Source organism: Aphis gossypii, unplaced genomic scaffold, assembly GCF_020184175.1.
Source record: "Aphis gossypii isolate Hap1 unplaced genomic scaffold, ASM2018417v2 Contig00652, whole genome shotgun sequence".
Lineage (NCBI taxonomy): Eukaryota > Metazoa > Arthropoda > Insecta > Hemiptera > Aphididae > Aphis > Aphis gossypii.
The window spans coordinates 24,265-43,665 of record NW_026083211.1 but is presented as its reverse complement, the minus strand read 5'-3'; the positions used below and the strand labels follow the sequence as shown (position 1 = coordinate 43,665).

Below are 19,401 nucleotides of genomic sequence, written 5' to 3'. Positions count from 1 at the left end.
AAACGCGTTTATTTTCGCGCATTCCCGCCACTTTACCAGCACGATCGCCACCCGTCGGAGCACATCGATTTTGTCGGCAGGTGTATACACTGCGATTACAATAACAAAAACATTTTTTCATCAAGTCGTTAGTCGTTTACCGATTTTTGTTTGACAACGTGTCCTATTTTGCGCCCGTATTTTGTTTTTTTCACTTGTCACAATGGATGAAGACAGTGGATCCAACGATACCTCACCGATGAAAAGAAATCCTCGTGGAAAAGTAAGATTTTTAAAACATTTATTTAATAGTATGTATATATATATTATACATACATAATATATATCTTGAAAACGTAATAATCAGGGCTAGGATTTGAATGCAACAGCATGTTTTTTTGTGACTTTTAATTGTTGATTTTGTCAGTAATGTCCACGAATCACCTCATGATGAGATAAGTCGTAGTGTTTTTATTTTGCATGTTTTTGCATATTTTGGATAAAATGCATATTAATGCATATATTGAATAAAATGAATATTATTGCATATTTCGATTATAAGAATGCGAAAAATGCATGTTTCATAGTATATTTTGTAATTAATATTTCGTATTTAATTCTAGCTCTGCTGATTAAAGTATAAAATTTGGTTTTTTGTCAAACACATATCATTCATTTTCGAAAATTTAAAAAATATGTGATGTAGCATGTAACACATGTAGTGAATGTGAATTATAAATTTTATTTCTAAATTATTTTATTTTATTCCTTTCTCAATTATATTATATTAAGACAAACAGCCAACCACTGATGTATTTCAATAGATAAATATTTTTTTTGTAACTATAATTTTGTATTTATCTTATAAAAATTAAAATGCATATTTTTGCATATTTTGGTAAATAAAATGCATATTTTAACATTTTTTATTGCATACATATCCTTGTCCTGGTAATAATTATAATAAAAATCTTAATCATTAGAATTAGTTATTCGAATATATTGTATGAAAATATTTACTTTGCATTTATTTTCAATGCGTTTTTTTTAATGTTCAATAAATTATTATTTTTAGTTTATTGGTTCTCGTCAGAAATTGATGATTGTAAACCTCTACAAGGCTAAAATGGCGCAGCAAAAAAATGCAGACGGCCCAAAATTAAAAGCGAAGGAGATAATCAAGATTATTTCAGAAGAGAGTGGCATAGGGCAAAGAACAGTGAGTATTACTTTATCGGAATACCGAAATAAAGGCAGTGTATCATCACCTAACAAAACCAAAGTCCAACCCACTGTTACGGAAAAAGTTGAAGATTTTGATTTGATTCGGAAAAAAGTCCACGAGTTTTGGCACAGGCGAGAAATTCCAACTCTAAAGAAAATTTTAACTGCAGTCAACAAAGATACCAAATTTTTCAGAAACATCATTACGTAGACTTTTAAAACATCTCAATTTTAAGTATGTTCGAAAATCTCGTAATAGCGCTCTTATCGAGAGAATTATAGAATATTGTATGTTGGCGTCGAAGGTACTTGTAGGCTATAAAAGAATACCGTCAGTTAGGTAGACCCATCTATTATCTGGATGATACATGGGTGAATGCTGGTGAAACCACTTCGAAAACATGGGTCGATAAAACTGTCAATTCACCACGGGACGCATTTCTTAGAGGACTAACGACGGGACAAAAGGAACCGTCCGGTAAAGGAAAACGTCTCATCGTGGTACACATAGGTTCATCTAACGGCTTTGTTGTTGGTGGACTATTATGTTTTGAATCCAAAAAAAATACAGGCGATTACCACGATGAGATGAACGGTGATGTCTTTTATGACTGGTTCGCTAACATTTTACCGCTACTTCGTGAGAATGCAGTTATAGTGATGGACAACGCGTCGTATCATTCCGTGAAGAAGCACACGTTTCTGGTAAGATCTTGGAAAAAACAAGACATCATTGATTGGTTGGCAGATAAAGGCAAGGTAACAGATCAAACAATGGTCAAGGAACAACTGTTGGAACGGGTGCAAATTTTAAAACCACAGTTTAACGAATATGTAATCGACGAATTGGCGAAATCTGCAGATAAAACAGTGTTACGGCTACCCCCGTATCACTGTGAATTAAATCCAATAGAACTGGCATGGGCATCAGTGAAAAATTACGTCAAAATGAACAACAGCACTTTTAAAATGAATGACGTTAAGAAATTATTAGAAGGAGTCGAACGGGTTACGCCAGATATGTGGAAGAACTATGTTGACCATATCATTAAGGTAGAAGAAAAATTCTGGCAGGTAGATTATATATCCAACGAATTGTTAGATGCTGAAGTTACATCACACGTCCTTACAATTACGGGTGACAAGAGTGATTCATTTTCCGACTCCGATTCAATGAATGATTAATTTGTAATTTTTGTATTTTTATATTATGCACTGACAATGAATGATTAATTTGTAATTAAATAGAATATTCCATAAAATAGGTCTTGATTTACTACAGGTAAAAAACTAAAAAATAATAATAATTTATGCGTAAATTATTACGCACAATTATTACGACACGTTGCGTGTTGCTATTGTATTACTTGAGCCGCCGTATGCAGAGACCAGTTGTCGCATGGTGGGGAGATTTGGCCTCGAGACGTTCGAACGCAATCATTTGAATGCGCGAGCCGTATGCGTTCTCTCGTGGCCCGGAGTTTACACTCCCAGTCAGTGTTGCTTCAGCCGAGAGAAGTTTTTCGACTTTACGCAGAGTCAAAACTTGGCTTCGATCAAGGATGGACGAGGATCGTTTAACAAGTTTATGTTTATTAAATGTACATCAAAATATTAATGTTTATGAAAAAATTGATGATATAATAGAAATATTTGCAAAACAAAAAAAAGAAGGTTGGAGTTTGTAATCTAAAAATTAAGATATAATAATAAAACCAAGCATAATATATATTGTTTAATTTTAATACCTAGGTTATTTATTAACTAACTTGCATTCCACGTTAGCGTATTATCTGAGCCAGCAGTTCTCAAACTTTTTTTTTGAGTAACACTTAGATATATAATTAATCAGTCTCGTACCACTAATGACTAAAAATAGAACGATCCAAATTTTACAATTAAATACTTTACTTTTTAGTTAAATACATTTATTACGCGTACCACAGTTTGAGAACCACTAAGCAAATAAGCTCCCTCAGTAATTAAATGGTAGCTAAAAAAAAATGGCTCCCCCCTACCAAGTCTCTGGAGCCGCGCCTGATCATTTCATTCAGTGATATAACGGAAACATATCAAATAGATAAAAAAAAATACAAAAAGTAGAGCTCTTTTAAAAATAACGGATGCTCATATCAATCCAAGTTCATTCCAAAAAATGCGAGTAAAATTAGCTGTTCAATTACAAAGTCACAAAATGGCATCCACTATACGAACGTGTATTAGAACAAACCAATTACTAAGTAAAACAGCAAACAACACAGCAGATTTTATAGAATTTGTTAATAAATTATTTGATTGTTTAAATAGTAGAACATTATTTAGTAAAAATCCACACAACTATGCATTATCTGACTCAAGTATTGTAAAACCATTTTTAATTAAAGCATCAACATATTTTCAAAATATACAAAAAATAAAAAACGGAAAGCAAACGACACCTCCATGTTTTAAAGGTCTTACACAGACAATTAATGGAATTTTATATTTGTTTGAAGAAGAAAAATCGGATAATGGAGTAACTTTTGTTTTAACTAATAGGCTAAATCAAGACGCATTGGAAAATTTATTTAGTGTAATTCGACAAAAAGGTGGTTACAATAAAAATCCGACTGCAAGAACAATAAAAACATCTATTAGAAGCACTTGCATTTTTTCATTGTGTACTTCTAAAGGAGCAAACTTTTTTTTTTTTTTTTTTATTTTTTTATCTAGAACTTATACAATCTATACTACAAAAAAAGTACAATAAGCATAATGTATGTTTTTAAAATTAATTGCAATAGCTTGAATGTCTTGAGAGAAGAAACCGTCCAGTGAAGATACTTCGACTTGAATTTACATTATTTAGGTGTATTCATATTATGTTTGGTTTATAAGGTCACGGAGCCATTGTCGTTTAAGTCTTCTGGTGGGATTTCCTGGGATGGAAATGGATAATAGCTTTTTTATATGAGGATTAGGGTGATTTTGAAGGCGATTCCTAAATTTTGCGTAGTATAGCTTGGCTGTATCAGTGACTTTAGGAATGTGAAGATCTGTATGAAGTGTGTGGTTTGAAATATAAGGAGGAGCATTGGTTATGAGTTTGAGGATTTTTGATTGAAACACTTGTATTTTTTTTGTATTTGATATTTTTGCCGTGCTCCAGAGTTGTAAACCGTAGAGCCAGATAGGCTTAAGAAGAAGATTATATATTATATGAATTTTGGTTTTTAGGGATAATTTTGAGTATTTACCGAGAATAGGTCTGAGAGAGTAGAGTCGTTGATTTAATTTTAATTTTGTTGTGTGTATGTGTTTAGCCCATGTTAGACGTTTGTCGAAGGTTAAACCTAGATATTTGGCTGTGTCGGAGTTTGGTATTGGTTTGCCGTTTATATGTATCGGAGGAGGTTGTCTGTGGCGAAGAGCAAAGGTGGTGTGTACAGATTTGTTTTCATTAATTTTGATGCGCCAGAGGGAGTACCAGTGTGATAGGTCATTTAGGTGTCTTTGGAGAGTAGTTGAAACCATGTCAGAATCGGTGTGGGTGGCATATATTGCTTTGTCGTCGGCATATTCAGCTATTTGAGTATTCGGATTGGTGGGTTGGTCTGCAGAGTATAAATTAAAAAGAGTTGGAGAAACTACAGCGCCTTGAGGAACACCAGCTTTTATTGGGGATATACTGGAGTATTCAGTTCCTGACCTGACAAAGAAGTGACGTTCGTTGAGGTATGATTTAAAAAAAAGGTAGTATAATGGGGGTAGAAACGATTTTAGTTTATAAAGAAGACCGGAATGCCAGACCTTGTCGAAGGCCTGTGCAACATCTAGAAATACTGCAGAAGTGTACAGTTTCTTTTCTAGGGAATAGGCAATAGTATCGGCTAGTCGGTGTATTTGATGGATGGTTGAGTGATGTTCTCTAAATCTAAATTGCGTGTCAGGAATTAGTTTCTTTTCTTTGATGATTGGGTAGATTCTGTTTAGTATGAGTTTTTCTAAAAGTTTTGCAAAGAAAGGTAACAAACTAATTAGCCTCTATGAGGAGGGGTTATCTATTGGTTTATTTGGTTTAAGGAAGAGAATAATTGTGGCAAGTTTCCATTGAATCGGGAAATATGAGAGTCGGAGTATTGCGTTAAAAATATGAGTGATGTGTACTATAACTTTGTTTGGAAGTCTGCGAGCTATTTCGGCTGTTATCAAATCATAACCAGGTGATTTACCTAGTGGAAATTTTTGTATGCATGATTTTATCCCATTTGGAGTGAATGGTTTGGGTGGAAGTGTCATTGGGAGTGGGCTATCTAGAAAATTGCGTACCTTGTTTTCTATGGAAGGAATGGTGGAATCGTTTGGGTTAAAGACTTGGGAGAGCTGGTGATGTCTGTGTACTTCTGCCAGTGGTGGCTCGCCGGGTGAGGCAAGTGAGGCACAGCCTCACTTGGACTTTACCATTCAATAATTTATTATTAACCTATTATAAGTATCTAACAATCAAATTATCTTTCAAAGTATTAAAATTAAATTTATACAAGATTTAAATTATAATTTTATCTTAAATCGTAAAAGATAAAAGATAATGGGAAAATAACTGATAAAGTGATAACATACAATTAGTGCTGCGAAGTACCGCGGCAATATGAGTGTACGACACTACACGTCCCACTCCACGTGGTCAACAGCTAAAGTGGAGCCACAGGCCGGGCACGGAGTAGTATACTCGCCGAATAGCGTTTACGATGAGTCCCGAGAGGCAAACATTTTTATGCTTCAGTTACTGTATTGAAATATTGATCTTATGTGGTGGGAGGTGGGCTGGAAATATATGGTAGAATGAGGCTGATATAAATTAGCCTCAATGACGTAAGTGGTATTAATCATTCTATACAATCTAAACGACAAAACTGCACATAGATAATAATATTATAATAGAAATAGGAATCGATAATATGTCCTTATGTTCCATATGTCATTACATACCCTACTATTTTCATAGATAAAGTAAAACGTATAAACGTTTATCACTTATCACTCAACATTAATTAATAATATTAGGATTTCCGATTTACTCCATTATATCGTTATAGTTTAAATCGTTTTAAGTATTTCGCTAAATTCGTTTTTATATAGTAGTTTTTAATAAGTAAACTTATTAAAGGCCATATCGAAACATTAAATATGTTCCCTTTCAACGATGTGGTTATATCATTAATTGAAACTCATTTTCCGTAGAAGTGAAATTCAAAAAAAAAACAAATTTTATTTGCTGGTCGTCCTACAGATACATTAGATACAATTTGTATACCCACTCAGAAAACTAAAACTAAAGTAAGTTCTCGGTCCTTTAATACATGTTGGTACGATACCCACAAGTGGCTGTGTGGTAGTTTTTATAAACAACGACTGTTATGTTGGCCTTGCATTTTACTTGGTAAAGGTAAAAATGTTTGGATAACTGATGGTTATTATGATTTAAAAAATCTGGCCAGAAGTGTTAAAATGCATGAAGCATCTAAAGATCATATACATAATTTTATGGGATTAGTTCGTTTAGAAAAAAATAAAAGTACTATTGCTGATGCGTTAAGTGAAGAGGCTCGTTTGAACAAAACTATTTATAATGGAAATGTTAGAAAGAATAGATTAATATTGTTGCAATTAATTGAGGTAACATTATTGTTGGGGAAACAAGAGTTGGCATTTAGGGGCCATGATGAGAGATATACTTCCTCAAATCAGGGTAACTTCCATGAAGTGTTTAATTTACTTATTAAAAGGAATGATGAATTACTATCACATTACAGTAAAATTAGTAATGTATTCACTGGACAATCAAAAACAATCCAAAATTAAATTATTTATTGTGTGTATGAGTATGTACTAGATGTAATTAAATCAGAAATTAATGATGCTTTCTTTTTTTCTATTATATCAGATGATACTACTGACATTATTGAAAAGCCACAGTGTGCAATAACTATTAGGTATGTTAAAAAAAACTGGTGAATTAAAAGAAAGATTTTTAGGCTTCCATGATGTAAGCAGTAGTAAGAATGCTAAAGCTCTTTGTAGTTTAATAATAACAGTACTAGAACCTTTTAATTTTAAAACAAAGTTAATATCGCAGTGTTATGATGGAGCAAGTGTCATGGCTGGGCATGTTAATGGACTTCAACAACAAATTAGAAATGAAGCACCTCATGCTCTTTTTACTCACTGTTGTGCTCATAGGCTGAATCTTGTTCTACAGCAAGGTAGTTATTGCATACTACAATCTAGAATATTTTTTTCCACCCTTTTAGGAATATCTGTTTTTTTTAAAAAGTCTCCTAAACGTACATTTGTTTTGAATACTATTATTGGTAAACGTATTCTTGTTGTTAATGAAACTCGTTGGTGTACTCGTTCAAAAATATTAAACTTTGTTGCTTTGAATTTAAATAAGTTAATTGAAGTAATGCAAAATATTATGGATAATCCTGAGTCAGGTATAGAATCTATAAATGGTGCAAAAGGTTTTATAAATAGTTTAAAAAAATTTGATTTTGTTTTTTTTATGGTTGTGTTTAAAGAAATATTTAATATCACTGATACTTTGAATACAATTTTACAAGTCAAGCACTTGGATGTAGTATATTGTATAGATCAAGTTAATACATCTATAAATAGAATTAAACTTCAAAGAACTTTTGAAAGTGCAACATTTTTGTTTAATGAATCTAAAAAAATTAGTACTCCAAAACAGCCTCGGGGAGTAGTTGAAGAGGATCTTTTAAATAAATATAGTGTGTTGCAATATGAAATACTGGATAATATAATCACTCAACTCACTGAACGTTTTCAAGATTTAGGCAAACTCAAATCTGTAATGTTAGTCGATTCTTCAAAATTTAAATTTTATCAAACTGCTTTTCCTAATGAAGGACTTGAGTGTTTATCTTCCACTTATAAAGATGTATTTGATTTAACATTATTAAAAAATGAATTGTCAGTTGTTTATTTTGATTCCCAATTTCACAACCAAAATATTCAACAATGTGTAAAATTACTTAAACAATTTCAAGATTCTGGATTATTAATGGAAGTATATAAACTATTTTGCTTAATTTTGACCATACCTTCTACAAGTGTATCAGTAGAAAGAAATTGTTCTTGCCTTAAACGCATAAAAACATACCTAAGAAATTCTATGACAGAAGAAAGATTGTCTTCTTTGGCAACAATAAGTATAGAAAAGGAATTAATTAACTCTTTGGCAGATAATGATGGACAGTTTTATGAAAAAATTATTGATAGATTTTCAGTGTTGAAAGATAGAAGAATAGATTTAATTTATAAAAAGTAAATTAGTAAACAGTTATATATTTTTGTGTTATTAATAAAAAAAACTAGGCTCTCTCTTATGGTATTTAATTTTTGTTAGTTTATTTGTAAAAAATTATAATTTGTGATAAATAAAATGTTATACTATTTTCATAGTTAATAGTTCAACACAATGTTAAAAAATGAAATTATAAACTATAAAGATTTGATTTTTTTTTATATTTTTTATTATAGTATTTTAATTATAATTAAATAAATAAAGTTTTATACTATTTATATAGTAAATAGTATACTACAAAAATTAAGAAATGAAATAATTTTTTTTTTCTATTACTTTATACTCTTTCACTGCATGAATTAACTTTGATAGTGAATCATTCTAAGCTAAACTTTTACAGCTGTTAGAACGGTAATAACTAATAATAATTCGATTATTCGAAATACCTTTACAGATTCTTATACCTTGAAAAAATGTATACTGTATGTAATGTATGTTACATTTATTTTACTAAATGACTATCTTTGCCTCACCACTTACGAGACCCACGAGCCGCCACTGACTTCTGCTTTCTCTTTATCGTTTATAGCGAGACTGCCGTCTATTTTTTTGATTGGAAATGACATTGTTTTGATTTTTAAGATTTTTCTAGTGGTTTTCCACAGAGAGCCATCTTTTTCGGTTAAGAGGCTAGTTTGTTTGGCGAAGTCTTCTGAACGTTGTTTCGCCATTTGTCGTTTGAGTAATGTGCATAGGTGATTATAATTAGTTTTATCGGTGAGATATTTTGTTCTCTGCCAGGTTGCTCTGGCACGGCGTTTTTGGACAATAAGAGATCTTAAATAGGTAGGCAAAGAGAGATTACTTTGATTGTAATTATCAATTATTTTTGGTTTACAAGAGGACCATGCTGCATTTTGTATTGTTGATGTTAGACATTGTACTGATTCCTCAAGTTGGTTTGGAGATTTTAAACTAACGTTCAGGTTAATGTCATTTGTAAGAATCGATTGGAATTTTTCCCAGTTAATTATTCCATTGATTAATGATGGATTCATTGATCTTTTTTGAGTAGAGGTGTCGAGAGTGAGAAGTACTGGCGAGTGGTCTGAGTGAGGATTCATTAGATTATCTATGATGGTGTTAAATCGGCTCGGTATTTTAGAGAAGAATATATCAAGGATATCTGGTCGCTTTCGGGGTGATGTAGGCCAATATGTGGGGTTTTGGGGTGAAATGATTAAGTAGTTTTTGGTAATAATAACTTGTCTAAGAGAGTTACCTCTTGGTGAGTTTGAGTGACATCCCCATTGGGTGTGTTTGGCATTGAGGTCGCCACCAACAATAAAGTAATTTCCAAGAGAGTTGAAAAATTGCTCAAATAGTAATGTGGAAATGATTTGGTTAGGGGGACAGTATGCTGCCGAGATGGAGATAGGAGAATGGTCTAGAGTAATTTGTATGGTGATTGATTGTATGTGGGGTTCGCTAATTTGAGAGACATTATGAAAGAGAATTGTAGAACTAATGATTATCGCGGCTCCTCCGTGTGCGGTACCTTCTGGGTGGTTTGATCTCAGTATTGTGTAGTCGGGTATGTGTATTTTTGTTCTGTTAGTGAGGTGTGTTTTAAATAATAGAGCGATATCTATACGTTTTTCATGAAGTACAAGTGAGAGTTCGGCTATATGATTATGAATACCGTTGGCATTCCAAAGGAGTATGAGCAATGATTTGGAGGTTTGGGTATTATTTGTCATTTTGGGCTGCAAGTTTGGCAAGGACTGTTGTAAGAAGAGAGAGCAGTGGATTTATGATAGCTTGGAAGTCACTGATAAATTTAGATAATAAGGTACCTGTGTCTGATTGATTACTGTTGTTAGATTTTGGAGGTTCCTGATTCGAGGTTACATTTGCATAAGTTATTTTTTGAGAGGACGAGGGATTGGATTCAGTCGAAGAAGTCTTCACTGTGGTTTTTGGATTGGACTGGTTGTTGATTGAAGTTGATTGGATGGTTCTTGAGTTTGGGTTGCGACGTCTTTAAAGCTCCTTGTGAATTCGGCATCCTTTATAGTTTGCAGGGTGTTCGCCCTGACATAGTGCTCATTTGGCGGGTATATTTCGAGGTTTTAAACATTCTGAGGTGATGTGATGTTCAGCACACCGAACGCATCTTGGTGTATGTGCACAGAACGTTTTTGTATGACCGTATTCCTGGCAGTTCTGACATTGTACTAGGTCACGTTTTTTATATGGTTCTTCTTTTTTTACCTTAGTATGAAGTATGTGGTTTATATGGAAGATGTCTTTATTTAACTCTGAAGGTTCGAGATCAACAAAGAATATTGGAAGATTTAATTTTGTTGTTTTAAGTAGGACATTTGTGATTTGGCGTACTTGAAAACCAATTTCTTCTAAAGCTGTTCTAATTTCTGCTGTGTTCGTTGTTGGGTGAAGGTTTCTTATGACTATCCGGTAGGCTTTGTCTTCTTGCATTTGATAGGTGTGGAATTCGGCTTCTGCACCTTGTAAGAAATGGATGATTGCTCGGTAGGTTTCTGGGTTTTTTGTTTGGATTTTGAGGTTGCTAATGCTTGACTTAAATGTGAAGTTTTCAGGACCCACAAGGTCTATGAGTTCCGAGCGTAGGCTTACAAAGTCTTTAATTCCTTTTACTATTATAGGAGGGGGTAGATTTGTACTTTTTACCTGTGAAGGGTGCGCTTTAGGGTTGCTTACATCAGGATCTGGATTTGGTGTTGTTGTGTCAACTTCGATTGTATCAGTTTGCGATAGAACATCAAATCGATTTCTAGAAATAAATAGCTTTTTGTGTCTGTTGGTATTTTGGGTTGGAGAGCTTGGTTCTGAGGAACTTGAGCGGTTTCTTTTCTCGGCTTGATGTGTCCAGCCATCATTATTTGGACTATTTAAATTAATTTGTGTGGGTGAATGGCTCACGTTGGGATTATTTGTCGATATGTTTAGGCGAGCGTCCTGTATAGTGGTTTTATTATTTGTATTATTATTATTAGTATTTTTATTTTTAATATTAGTTTAAGTTTTTGCATTCAGCGATTGTGGCATGTTTATCACGGAGACAAAGGTCACGCACCACTACACGATGTACGCGATAACGCGACGGCTGTACGGTAATTAAGACACTGGAAATTTACGAACGAACTTGATTCACTTATATAACAGAATTACTAAGGCAATATATTAATTTAATACATTTGTATTATGTATATGTATATAATTACTATATATGTATATATATGTATAGCTACATAACATATAAGCATATATAAATTTGGAAAAATTTGAACGTCTATGATCGAGATCACAGCGGTATTTAAGGAAGCGACGGAGAGGCGTGCGTTAGGTACGGCTACTCGCGCGATACTAAAGGAGCAAACTGCGAAGATAGCGAAGAAGAACCAAACAACCATGAGTTGATTTTATTAAATACAGACCAGTCAAAAATAAATGAAAATCCTTCAGATACTGAAGAATCACTTTCTATTTCTATAAATTCAACAACCAGTTCAAATTCTTCAAGTGAAAAATATTCAAAATCGACAGTGAGTTTAGAAGATTGTTCCATTACATATTTTGCTGGCTATTTAGCATTTAAATGTATTAAAAAATTTAATTGTAAATATTGTGAATCTGAATTAATAACTGAAAAATTATTAGATGAAAAAAATCAACTATTAATATTAAACAAAAACTATTCTTCTTTGGATACTGGACTTAAAACTCCGACAAAATACTTCAATAATATAATTAATAGAATATTAAATATTTTTGAAAAAAAATTGATAATCTACAGCATAGAAAAAAAATTATACAATATTTAACACAAAAAATTCAAAATTATGATATTGTAAATACATGGATTAATAGGTATTAATAATAATTGTGTTGATCATAAATTATATATCATACATTTACTTTTAATTTGTAAAATATTTAAAAACTCAACTATATGCAACAACATCTAAATTAGCAAAGATTGAAAAATTAAAAATTTTAAGTCATGTTTAAAAAAGTTAAATTTTATATTTATTAATTGTCAAAGTTATACCTACTCAATTGTTATTTTATTATTTTATAATAAACATTGTAGTAATACAATACATATTTTTAGATTTTTAATATTGTAATTTTAAATTGTGTACATAATTTGTAAACTTATAAAAATTAATGTTGGTAAAAAATTTGATGTTATTTTCATAGATTATATTTTAAAGTAATGTTGATGGAATTTTTGTTTTTTTGTATTGACAAGATATGACAAACATTATAATTTTAATAAATGACAATATTATTTACTGCAGTCCATCAATATTTTGTTTATATCTACGAATTACAATTGTTATTTGTTTAATTATAAATTTAAATTAATTTTTAGTAATTATTAATATTATTATTATAAGTATGTGCAGTAAATGTAATTTGATTATTATATTCAATATTGTAATTCGATAAAAATATCAAATTACAACAAATTATACTGTAAACTGATTATGTGTATTGTTTTAGAAGAATAACCTACTTGTTTTGTTTTATATACCCTTTATTGGCGTTATTATTCCTGTTTATACAATATTACATGTTGTAATAAACTGATAATACGCGAAACCAGCCAATTCATAAAAAGTGACATGCCGGTATAACCTGAACAAGTTTCAAGGTGTCTATTGTCTATATAAATAGATTTCTTAATAAATAATATAATATAATTGTTTACAAATATAATAACGATACCTCTCGGATTTTATATAATATAATTATATTTATATAATATTATATTGCACGGCCTATAGTTTAATAACCACTAATTGAAAATTGCCACTAGAGTCGCGCCAGTCACCGGCCAGTTTTCGTTGCGCGGACTATAGTGTCTAGTAGTGATATATTCAATATTGTTATATTCTGTGAATCTATAATAATACTATGTGGATGAGGCTATGAAGAATTACATAATATTTCAAAATGAATTATTAATAGATATCATGACTGGGAAATCAGATGTTAAGGTGCGTACACGATAAGATTCGATAAGTTGCAGTTTTATCTTGACTCTCCATGTTCGATATTTAAAGGCAAATTAATTTAACTTAACACTAGGGAGGTAAACGGCAAATTAAGTTGACGAATAATATTATGTAATAACGACCACTTTGCAAGTTGGGAATTGCAACTAAGTCTAGACAGTAATGAATGGCGACTTCCTGCTTGTATTTACAATAATAAGTCTATATTTGTTAATTTAAAAATAAATTTCAATATTGGACAGTCTTAATAATAATTTTAATGAAATATTAATAATTCTACGAAAACTTATAGATAATACTATATAGAATATATAGATACAATAATTTTCAGTATCATTTAAAAAATTTAATTATCTATATACTTGTGATAGTTATAATAATTATACTTCCCAGTTCATCAAGTCAGTCGAGTACTTACGACTCGAAAAAACTATTTTTCAAACAATATACATTTTATAAAACCAAACGTAATAGTTAGTTAGTTTACTTTAGTTAGTTTATAGTTAAAAAAAAACTTTGATATATGTGCAAAACACGTACCTATAAATTTTCAAACAAATTATGCTTAATCAAAAATAATTCTAATAACTATATTAAAAAAATCAGTTTTTAATAATTAGGGAAAAAAAATTATTTAACAAAAAAAAACCTGACTTTGGTAAAATACAAATAAAAAAAAAAGTAAATGAAAAAAATTGGAATAGATAAAACTAACTACATATAATAAACTAAACAGAAAAAAGCGGGCAAGTGGGTACCATTCTGCTGTAAATTAGGAGGTGGGATTGACTTCGGACTAGGGTAGATTAAATTTGAATGCAATGATAGGTATCATTGTATACGAAAAACGATTCTGAACGAAGATGATTTGTCAGCCTAGGATATAATTTCCAGTGGTTGGTGAAAAAGGTAGTTTATGTTTATGGCCTGAATACACCAAAATTTAAGTTCTTTTTATAATTATTGTAAGCTAAACTTATGAAAAATCTTGTATTAAATTTTCTACTCTTAGCTACCTATACAAACATTTTTATGAATTATACCTACAAAATAATTTGCAAATATTCATAATTTTGACGAATTTTCGTCAAAATTTGAACTTCAAATGCTAATAAAAAAAAATTGTGACTATGTATTCTTATAATTTTTCAATCACTATAAGAATAACATATGAGGAACTTTGTATAATATTTTCAAGTATTTTGATAGGGCCAAAAAAATTTTATCGAACCTTCAAAAAAAATTTTTCAGAAAAATTTAAAATTTCAGTTGTCTATAAATAGCTCAAAAAAAGTCAAAATATTTTGAAATTTAAATCACGTAAAGAAAACGCAAATCTTAATAACTAGTAAAATTTTCAAGTATCTACGATTTATACTTTTTGAATAATAACAAATATCAAAAAACGTTTGAGGCTAAACTGTTATTTAACGCGGTTTTTGTAAAAATTTAAATTTCAAACACTCATAAAAATTTTTTGTCTGAATCCGGTAGAGCTTTTTTTACAGATATTTGAAGAAAAATGTATGGAGAACCTTGTACCGAATTTTCAAAACTTAGTTATAAAAGAAAAAAATTTTATGATTTTTCAACTTCAAAATTACTTACAAATTTTCGCGTTTTCGACAGATTTCGTAAAAATTTGAACTAAAAACGCTTATAAAAAAAAATTGTGACTAACGATTTTTAATTTTTTTTAGCTACATTAAAAACAACTCATAAGGAACCTTGTATTAAATTTTCAAAACTTTTTGGTCATCCAAAAATTTTTTATCGACACTTTAAAAAAAATTTCTCAAAAAAATCAAAAATTTCAGTGGTCTATAAATAACTCAAAAAAAGTCAAAATTTTTTGAAAATTTAACTATATACGGATACCACTGACATTAACATTTGGTGAAAATTTCAAGTATTTTCAGTGATTAGTTTTTGAGTTACAACCATAAAAAAAACCAATTTGGTCGAAAACTGGTTTTGCGTAAAAATTGCCGTTTTTCCGTAATTTTTTTTTTGTTTTTCTCGATTTTTTTGAAAACTGTTAGAAAGTGTTAACTTTTTACCTCTATAATGCACCAAGGATATTCACTTTTACATCGGAAACCACCCCCATTGTTTGAAATTGGAGCATTATTTCGACTAGTTATGCTGTACACAGACACAAAAAAAAAAAAAAAAAAAAAAAAAAAAACACACCATTGTAAAATCAATACATTCATCACTTCGTTCAGAATCTAAAAGTATTCGGAACCCGATATTAACACGTTCGTGGTCAGTTACTGCTATAGCAGTAATTTTAATTTTTTTCAATTTTGTTGTAATGGGTCACTACTGCTATAGCAGTAATTTACAAAACTAACGAAATCGGGCATTACTGCTCATGCAGTACTATTTTCAATAGTATTAAATGAAACTAGATATGTTACTGACCAGTTATGATCAGTCATGTGTTTGGGCACAAATAAATAAACAATTCTATTTTTATATTTCTCGTTGGTATTTTGTTCGAATTTTATCATGTTATATTTAATTATTTTTATCGGTTTATATGTTATTTGAACACAATTATACAATATATTTTCACATGTCTTTAGTTGGCCGTGGTCTATTGCGTGTGTAGCGTACTCGTGTTCGTGTTTTCGTATTATATTTTTCTAAATTCACGTACATAGTGTTTATTCACATACAATATTCTGGTGTTATAAAAATGAATCGTTCCAAACAAGATATAGAAGAATTTTTGAATGAAAGTTTAGAATTTGATTCCGACACTACTGAACTGTACGATTCAGATGCGGACCCCGAATATTTACCGAAAGTAATCGACAAAACAATTTATACAGGTAATAATGATAATATTATTTCTGCTGGCCCATCGCGTACACTGTCATTGTCAAGTTCTTCATCAGATGATGAATCGGCTTCAGAAAGTTCGAGTGATAGTGGTAATGATGATGAGCCAGACACTGATTTTTGGGTAGAAACGTATGTAGATATTCCAGACTTCAATTTTTGTAGAGATAATGTTGGAATACAATTTGAAATTAATGATAGTGCACGTAATAACCCGATTGAAATTTTCAAACAATTTTGGACCAACGAAATTATTGATATAATTGTACGTTCTATTAATAATTATGGTGAAAAAATTAAAGTAAAAGATCGTCCTCACAAAAAAGGTAGCAGGTCAACACACTTTCAGCAAACTTGTTCGCAAGAAGTTCAAAATTTTTTGGGTTTGTGTCTTCTTGGTGGTTCTATAAAATTTTCGGTCGTAAGAGATATGTTTTCAGACAACCCATTGTATTATCATCCAATTGTGCGTCATATTATGTCAGGAAGAAGGTTTGAACAATTACTAAGATGTTTTAGTGTTGAGTATGCAAATGATAATCCATTAGTTGGTCCCATGAAGAAAGTTTATCCTGTTTTTGATATGCTTATACAAAAGTTCCAAAGCCTATATTTTCCTGATGAAAATTTATCTCTCGATGAGTCTTTACTTCTACATCGTGGTCGGTTAAAATGGCGACAATATATTAAAAACAAAAAAGCCAAATATGGAATTAAATTCTACGAACTTTGCTCACATGATGGATATGTTTTAAATATTGATATGTATAAAGGCAAAAATACGCCATCAACAGTTATTGAACCTAACCTTGAAGGTTTTACAACAAAAGTTGACAGTATTGTTTTTCATCTGATGAAACCGTATTTAAATAAAGGGCATAGCCTTTATATGGATAATTTTTACAATAGTGTCACATTATCAAATTTATTGCTTGAAAAAAAAACTCATTCGACGGGAACATTAAGAAGCAACCGCAAAGGAAATCCCAAGGAAGTGACTGCCAAAAAATTAAAACGTGGTGAATATGTATGGAGACGGAATAAAAATGTATATGTGTCAAAGTGGAAAGATAAAAGAGACGTGCTCTGTATTACAACTAAAAATCACCCAAAAATTGTATCTACAACAAATAGATATGGTCTCGAAAAAAATAAACCAATAGAGATAAAGGACTACAATGATTTTATGAGTGGTATAGATCGTTCAGATCAGATGGTAAGTTATTACTCGTGTCCCCGAAAAACCGCTAAATGGTATAAAAAGGTGCTATTTCATTTACTCGATATATCCACCTGGAATTCATATTTTATTTTTAACAAAAAGTTTGGTGTAACAAACGTTACCTTTAAGCAATTCCGTGATTTACTCATCAAAAATTTAATTGGTCTTCCAATAGAAACTACTGCAGCAGAACTTTTCAAAAACAAAAAAAGCAAAAAAGCAGCACCTGAAAATAATCATTACTCAGAAAAAATACCTCTTCCACCAAATTTTAAAAGAGAAACATACTTTAAAAACTGTAAGCAGTGCTATAAGATGAAAATAAGGAAACAAACATCATTCCAATGCAAAAGTTGTGGTAAACCTTTATGCCCTAGTAAATGTTTTGAAGAATGGCACAAGGATAATATTATATAATATATATTATAATGTATTTTTTTCTCATAAAATGTATAAAATCTTTTCAAAAAGTAGTTGCATATATTGTAAACAACTAATTATTAATAATAAAAATATATTCTGATAAGTTATAAAATAGGTTTTGTTATCATTTCAATATTAGTATTTTTGTAATGCTAAATAAATTATTACTGCTCTAGCAGTAATGACCTATGGTGTAAAAAATTTATACGTGATAGGTCATTACTGCTATAGCAGTACTAAAATATTACTGCTATAGCAGTAATAAAAAAGTGATTCTCTAAGGTAGGTACTTGAATGATATTAAAATGTGAAGTGACCACGAACGTGTTAAGCCCATCTACATTTCTAACGCAAGCTCCAATTATTGTTATCGATACGTCAAAACAGAATGATTCAGCTACAGCTTCATCAGTAGATGTTCAATTAGAAATTGAAGCATCAGAATCTCTTTCAGGTGTAACTGCTTATTGTTTATTAATTCATGATCGCATTGTAGAATATGTACCTTTTACTAGGGAAGTAAGAAAACTAGTTTAATCAATTTAAAATTAATTTAGAATAATGAGACAATACATATAAATATATTTTTTTTTTATTTTGAACCAAAACGTATTATTTTTTATTTTTTAAAAAAAACATGACTAAAAAATATAATTATGAAGTGTGTATATACACTGCTTAAACTTTATGTGTAACATAGAAAAAAAATTATTGTTTGTAGCGGAATACTCCGCCTGTGTTACACGGGAAATAAATAGTGTATACACTGTTTAAACTTTATGTGTAACAGGGGAAAAAATGATTGGTTTAAATTTTAAAAATCAATGTTTTTACTGGTACAGCGGAGAAAAAAAAAGTTTGATGGGAAAAATCCCCCTTAAAATTTTGCAATCTCCGCAGTCAAAAGTGCGCAGAACATACATTATGGTTTTTGAAAATCAGTGTTTTTTTACTGGTACAGCGGAGAAAAAAAAGTTTGAGGGGGAAAATCCCCCTAAAAATTTGCAATCTCCGCAGTCAAAAGTGCGCAGAACATACAAATGTATACTACTACCGTACTCCTTGAATCCAATCTGTAAGACTGTAACCGGTTAATTTATGGTTGTTGAGGATTGAAAGTTTAAATAGCTATAAGCTAAGGCAACAACCAATTTATCTATTCTGCATGACAACTAACAATATCGATTTTCTGATAGCCAAACTGTATCCGATTAATTTATGATTTTTTGGTTACTCAAGTACCGATAAATGTATCCGCTGAGAGGTGCATATACGAAAGGTGTACCCAAGTTTAATTATATAAACAATATTAAAACCTTAAATATCTT

General features: G+C 30.7%; 3 protein-coding genes across 3 annotated transcripts; all 3 read left to right on the top strand.

Annotated features, from left to right (window-relative positions):
* The first annotated feature begins 78 nt into the window (after positions 1–78).
* LOC126554940 (uncharacterized) lies at positions 79–1,414 on the top strand. Its single transcript, XM_050209930.1, has 2 exons — positions 79–262; positions 1,055–1,414. Exons 1-2 carry the CDS (start codon positions 203–205, stop codon positions 1,412–1,414), a joined length of 420 nt encoding a protein of 139 aa, XP_050065887.1. The 5' UTR covers positions 79–202.
* Positions 1,415–1,440: 26 nt separating this feature from the next.
* LOC126554939 (uncharacterized) lies at positions 1,441–2,388 on the top strand. The gene is made up of 2 exons (XM_050209929.1): positions 1,441–1,455; positions 1,519–2,388. Exons 1-2 carry the CDS (start codon positions 1,441–1,443, stop codon positions 2,386–2,388), a joined length of 885 nt encoding a protein of 294 aa, XP_050065886.1.
* Positions 2,389–16,282: 13,894 nt separating this feature from the next.
* Positions 16,283–18,067, top strand: LOC126554938 (piggyBac transposable element-derived protein 4-like). Its single transcript, XM_050209927.1, has 4 exons — positions 16,283–16,634; positions 16,731–17,289; positions 17,395–17,644; positions 17,753–18,067. Exons 1-4 carry the CDS (start codon positions 16,283–16,285, stop codon positions 18,065–18,067), a joined length of 1,476 nt encoding a protein of 491 aa, XP_050065884.1.
* The last annotated feature ends 1,334 nt before the right edge of the window (positions 18,068–19,401 follow it).

Bases quoted from the DNA above. Each gene is read 5' to 3' on its own strand.
- LOC126554940 (XM_050209930.1), top strand. From the start codon at position 203: ATGGATGAAGACAGTGGATCCAACGATACCTCACCGATGAAAAGAAAT. The intron at 263-1,054 runs GTAAGATTTTTA...TATTATTTTTAG, and splicing joins AAAGAAATCCTCGTGGAAAA to TTTATTGGTTCTCGTCAGAA.
- LOC126554938 (XM_050209927.1), top strand. From the start codon at position 16,283: ATGAATCGTTCCAAACAAGATATAGAAGAATTTTTGAATGAAAGTTTA. The intron at 17,290-17,394 runs GTATTTAAATAA...GGGAACATTAAG, and splicing joins GTTTTTCATCTGATGAAACC to AAGCAACCGCAAAGGAAATC. The intron at 17,645-17,752 runs GTAAGTTATTAC...TTTAACAAAAAG, and splicing joins TAGATCGTTCAGATCAGATG to TTTGGTGTAACAAACGTTAC.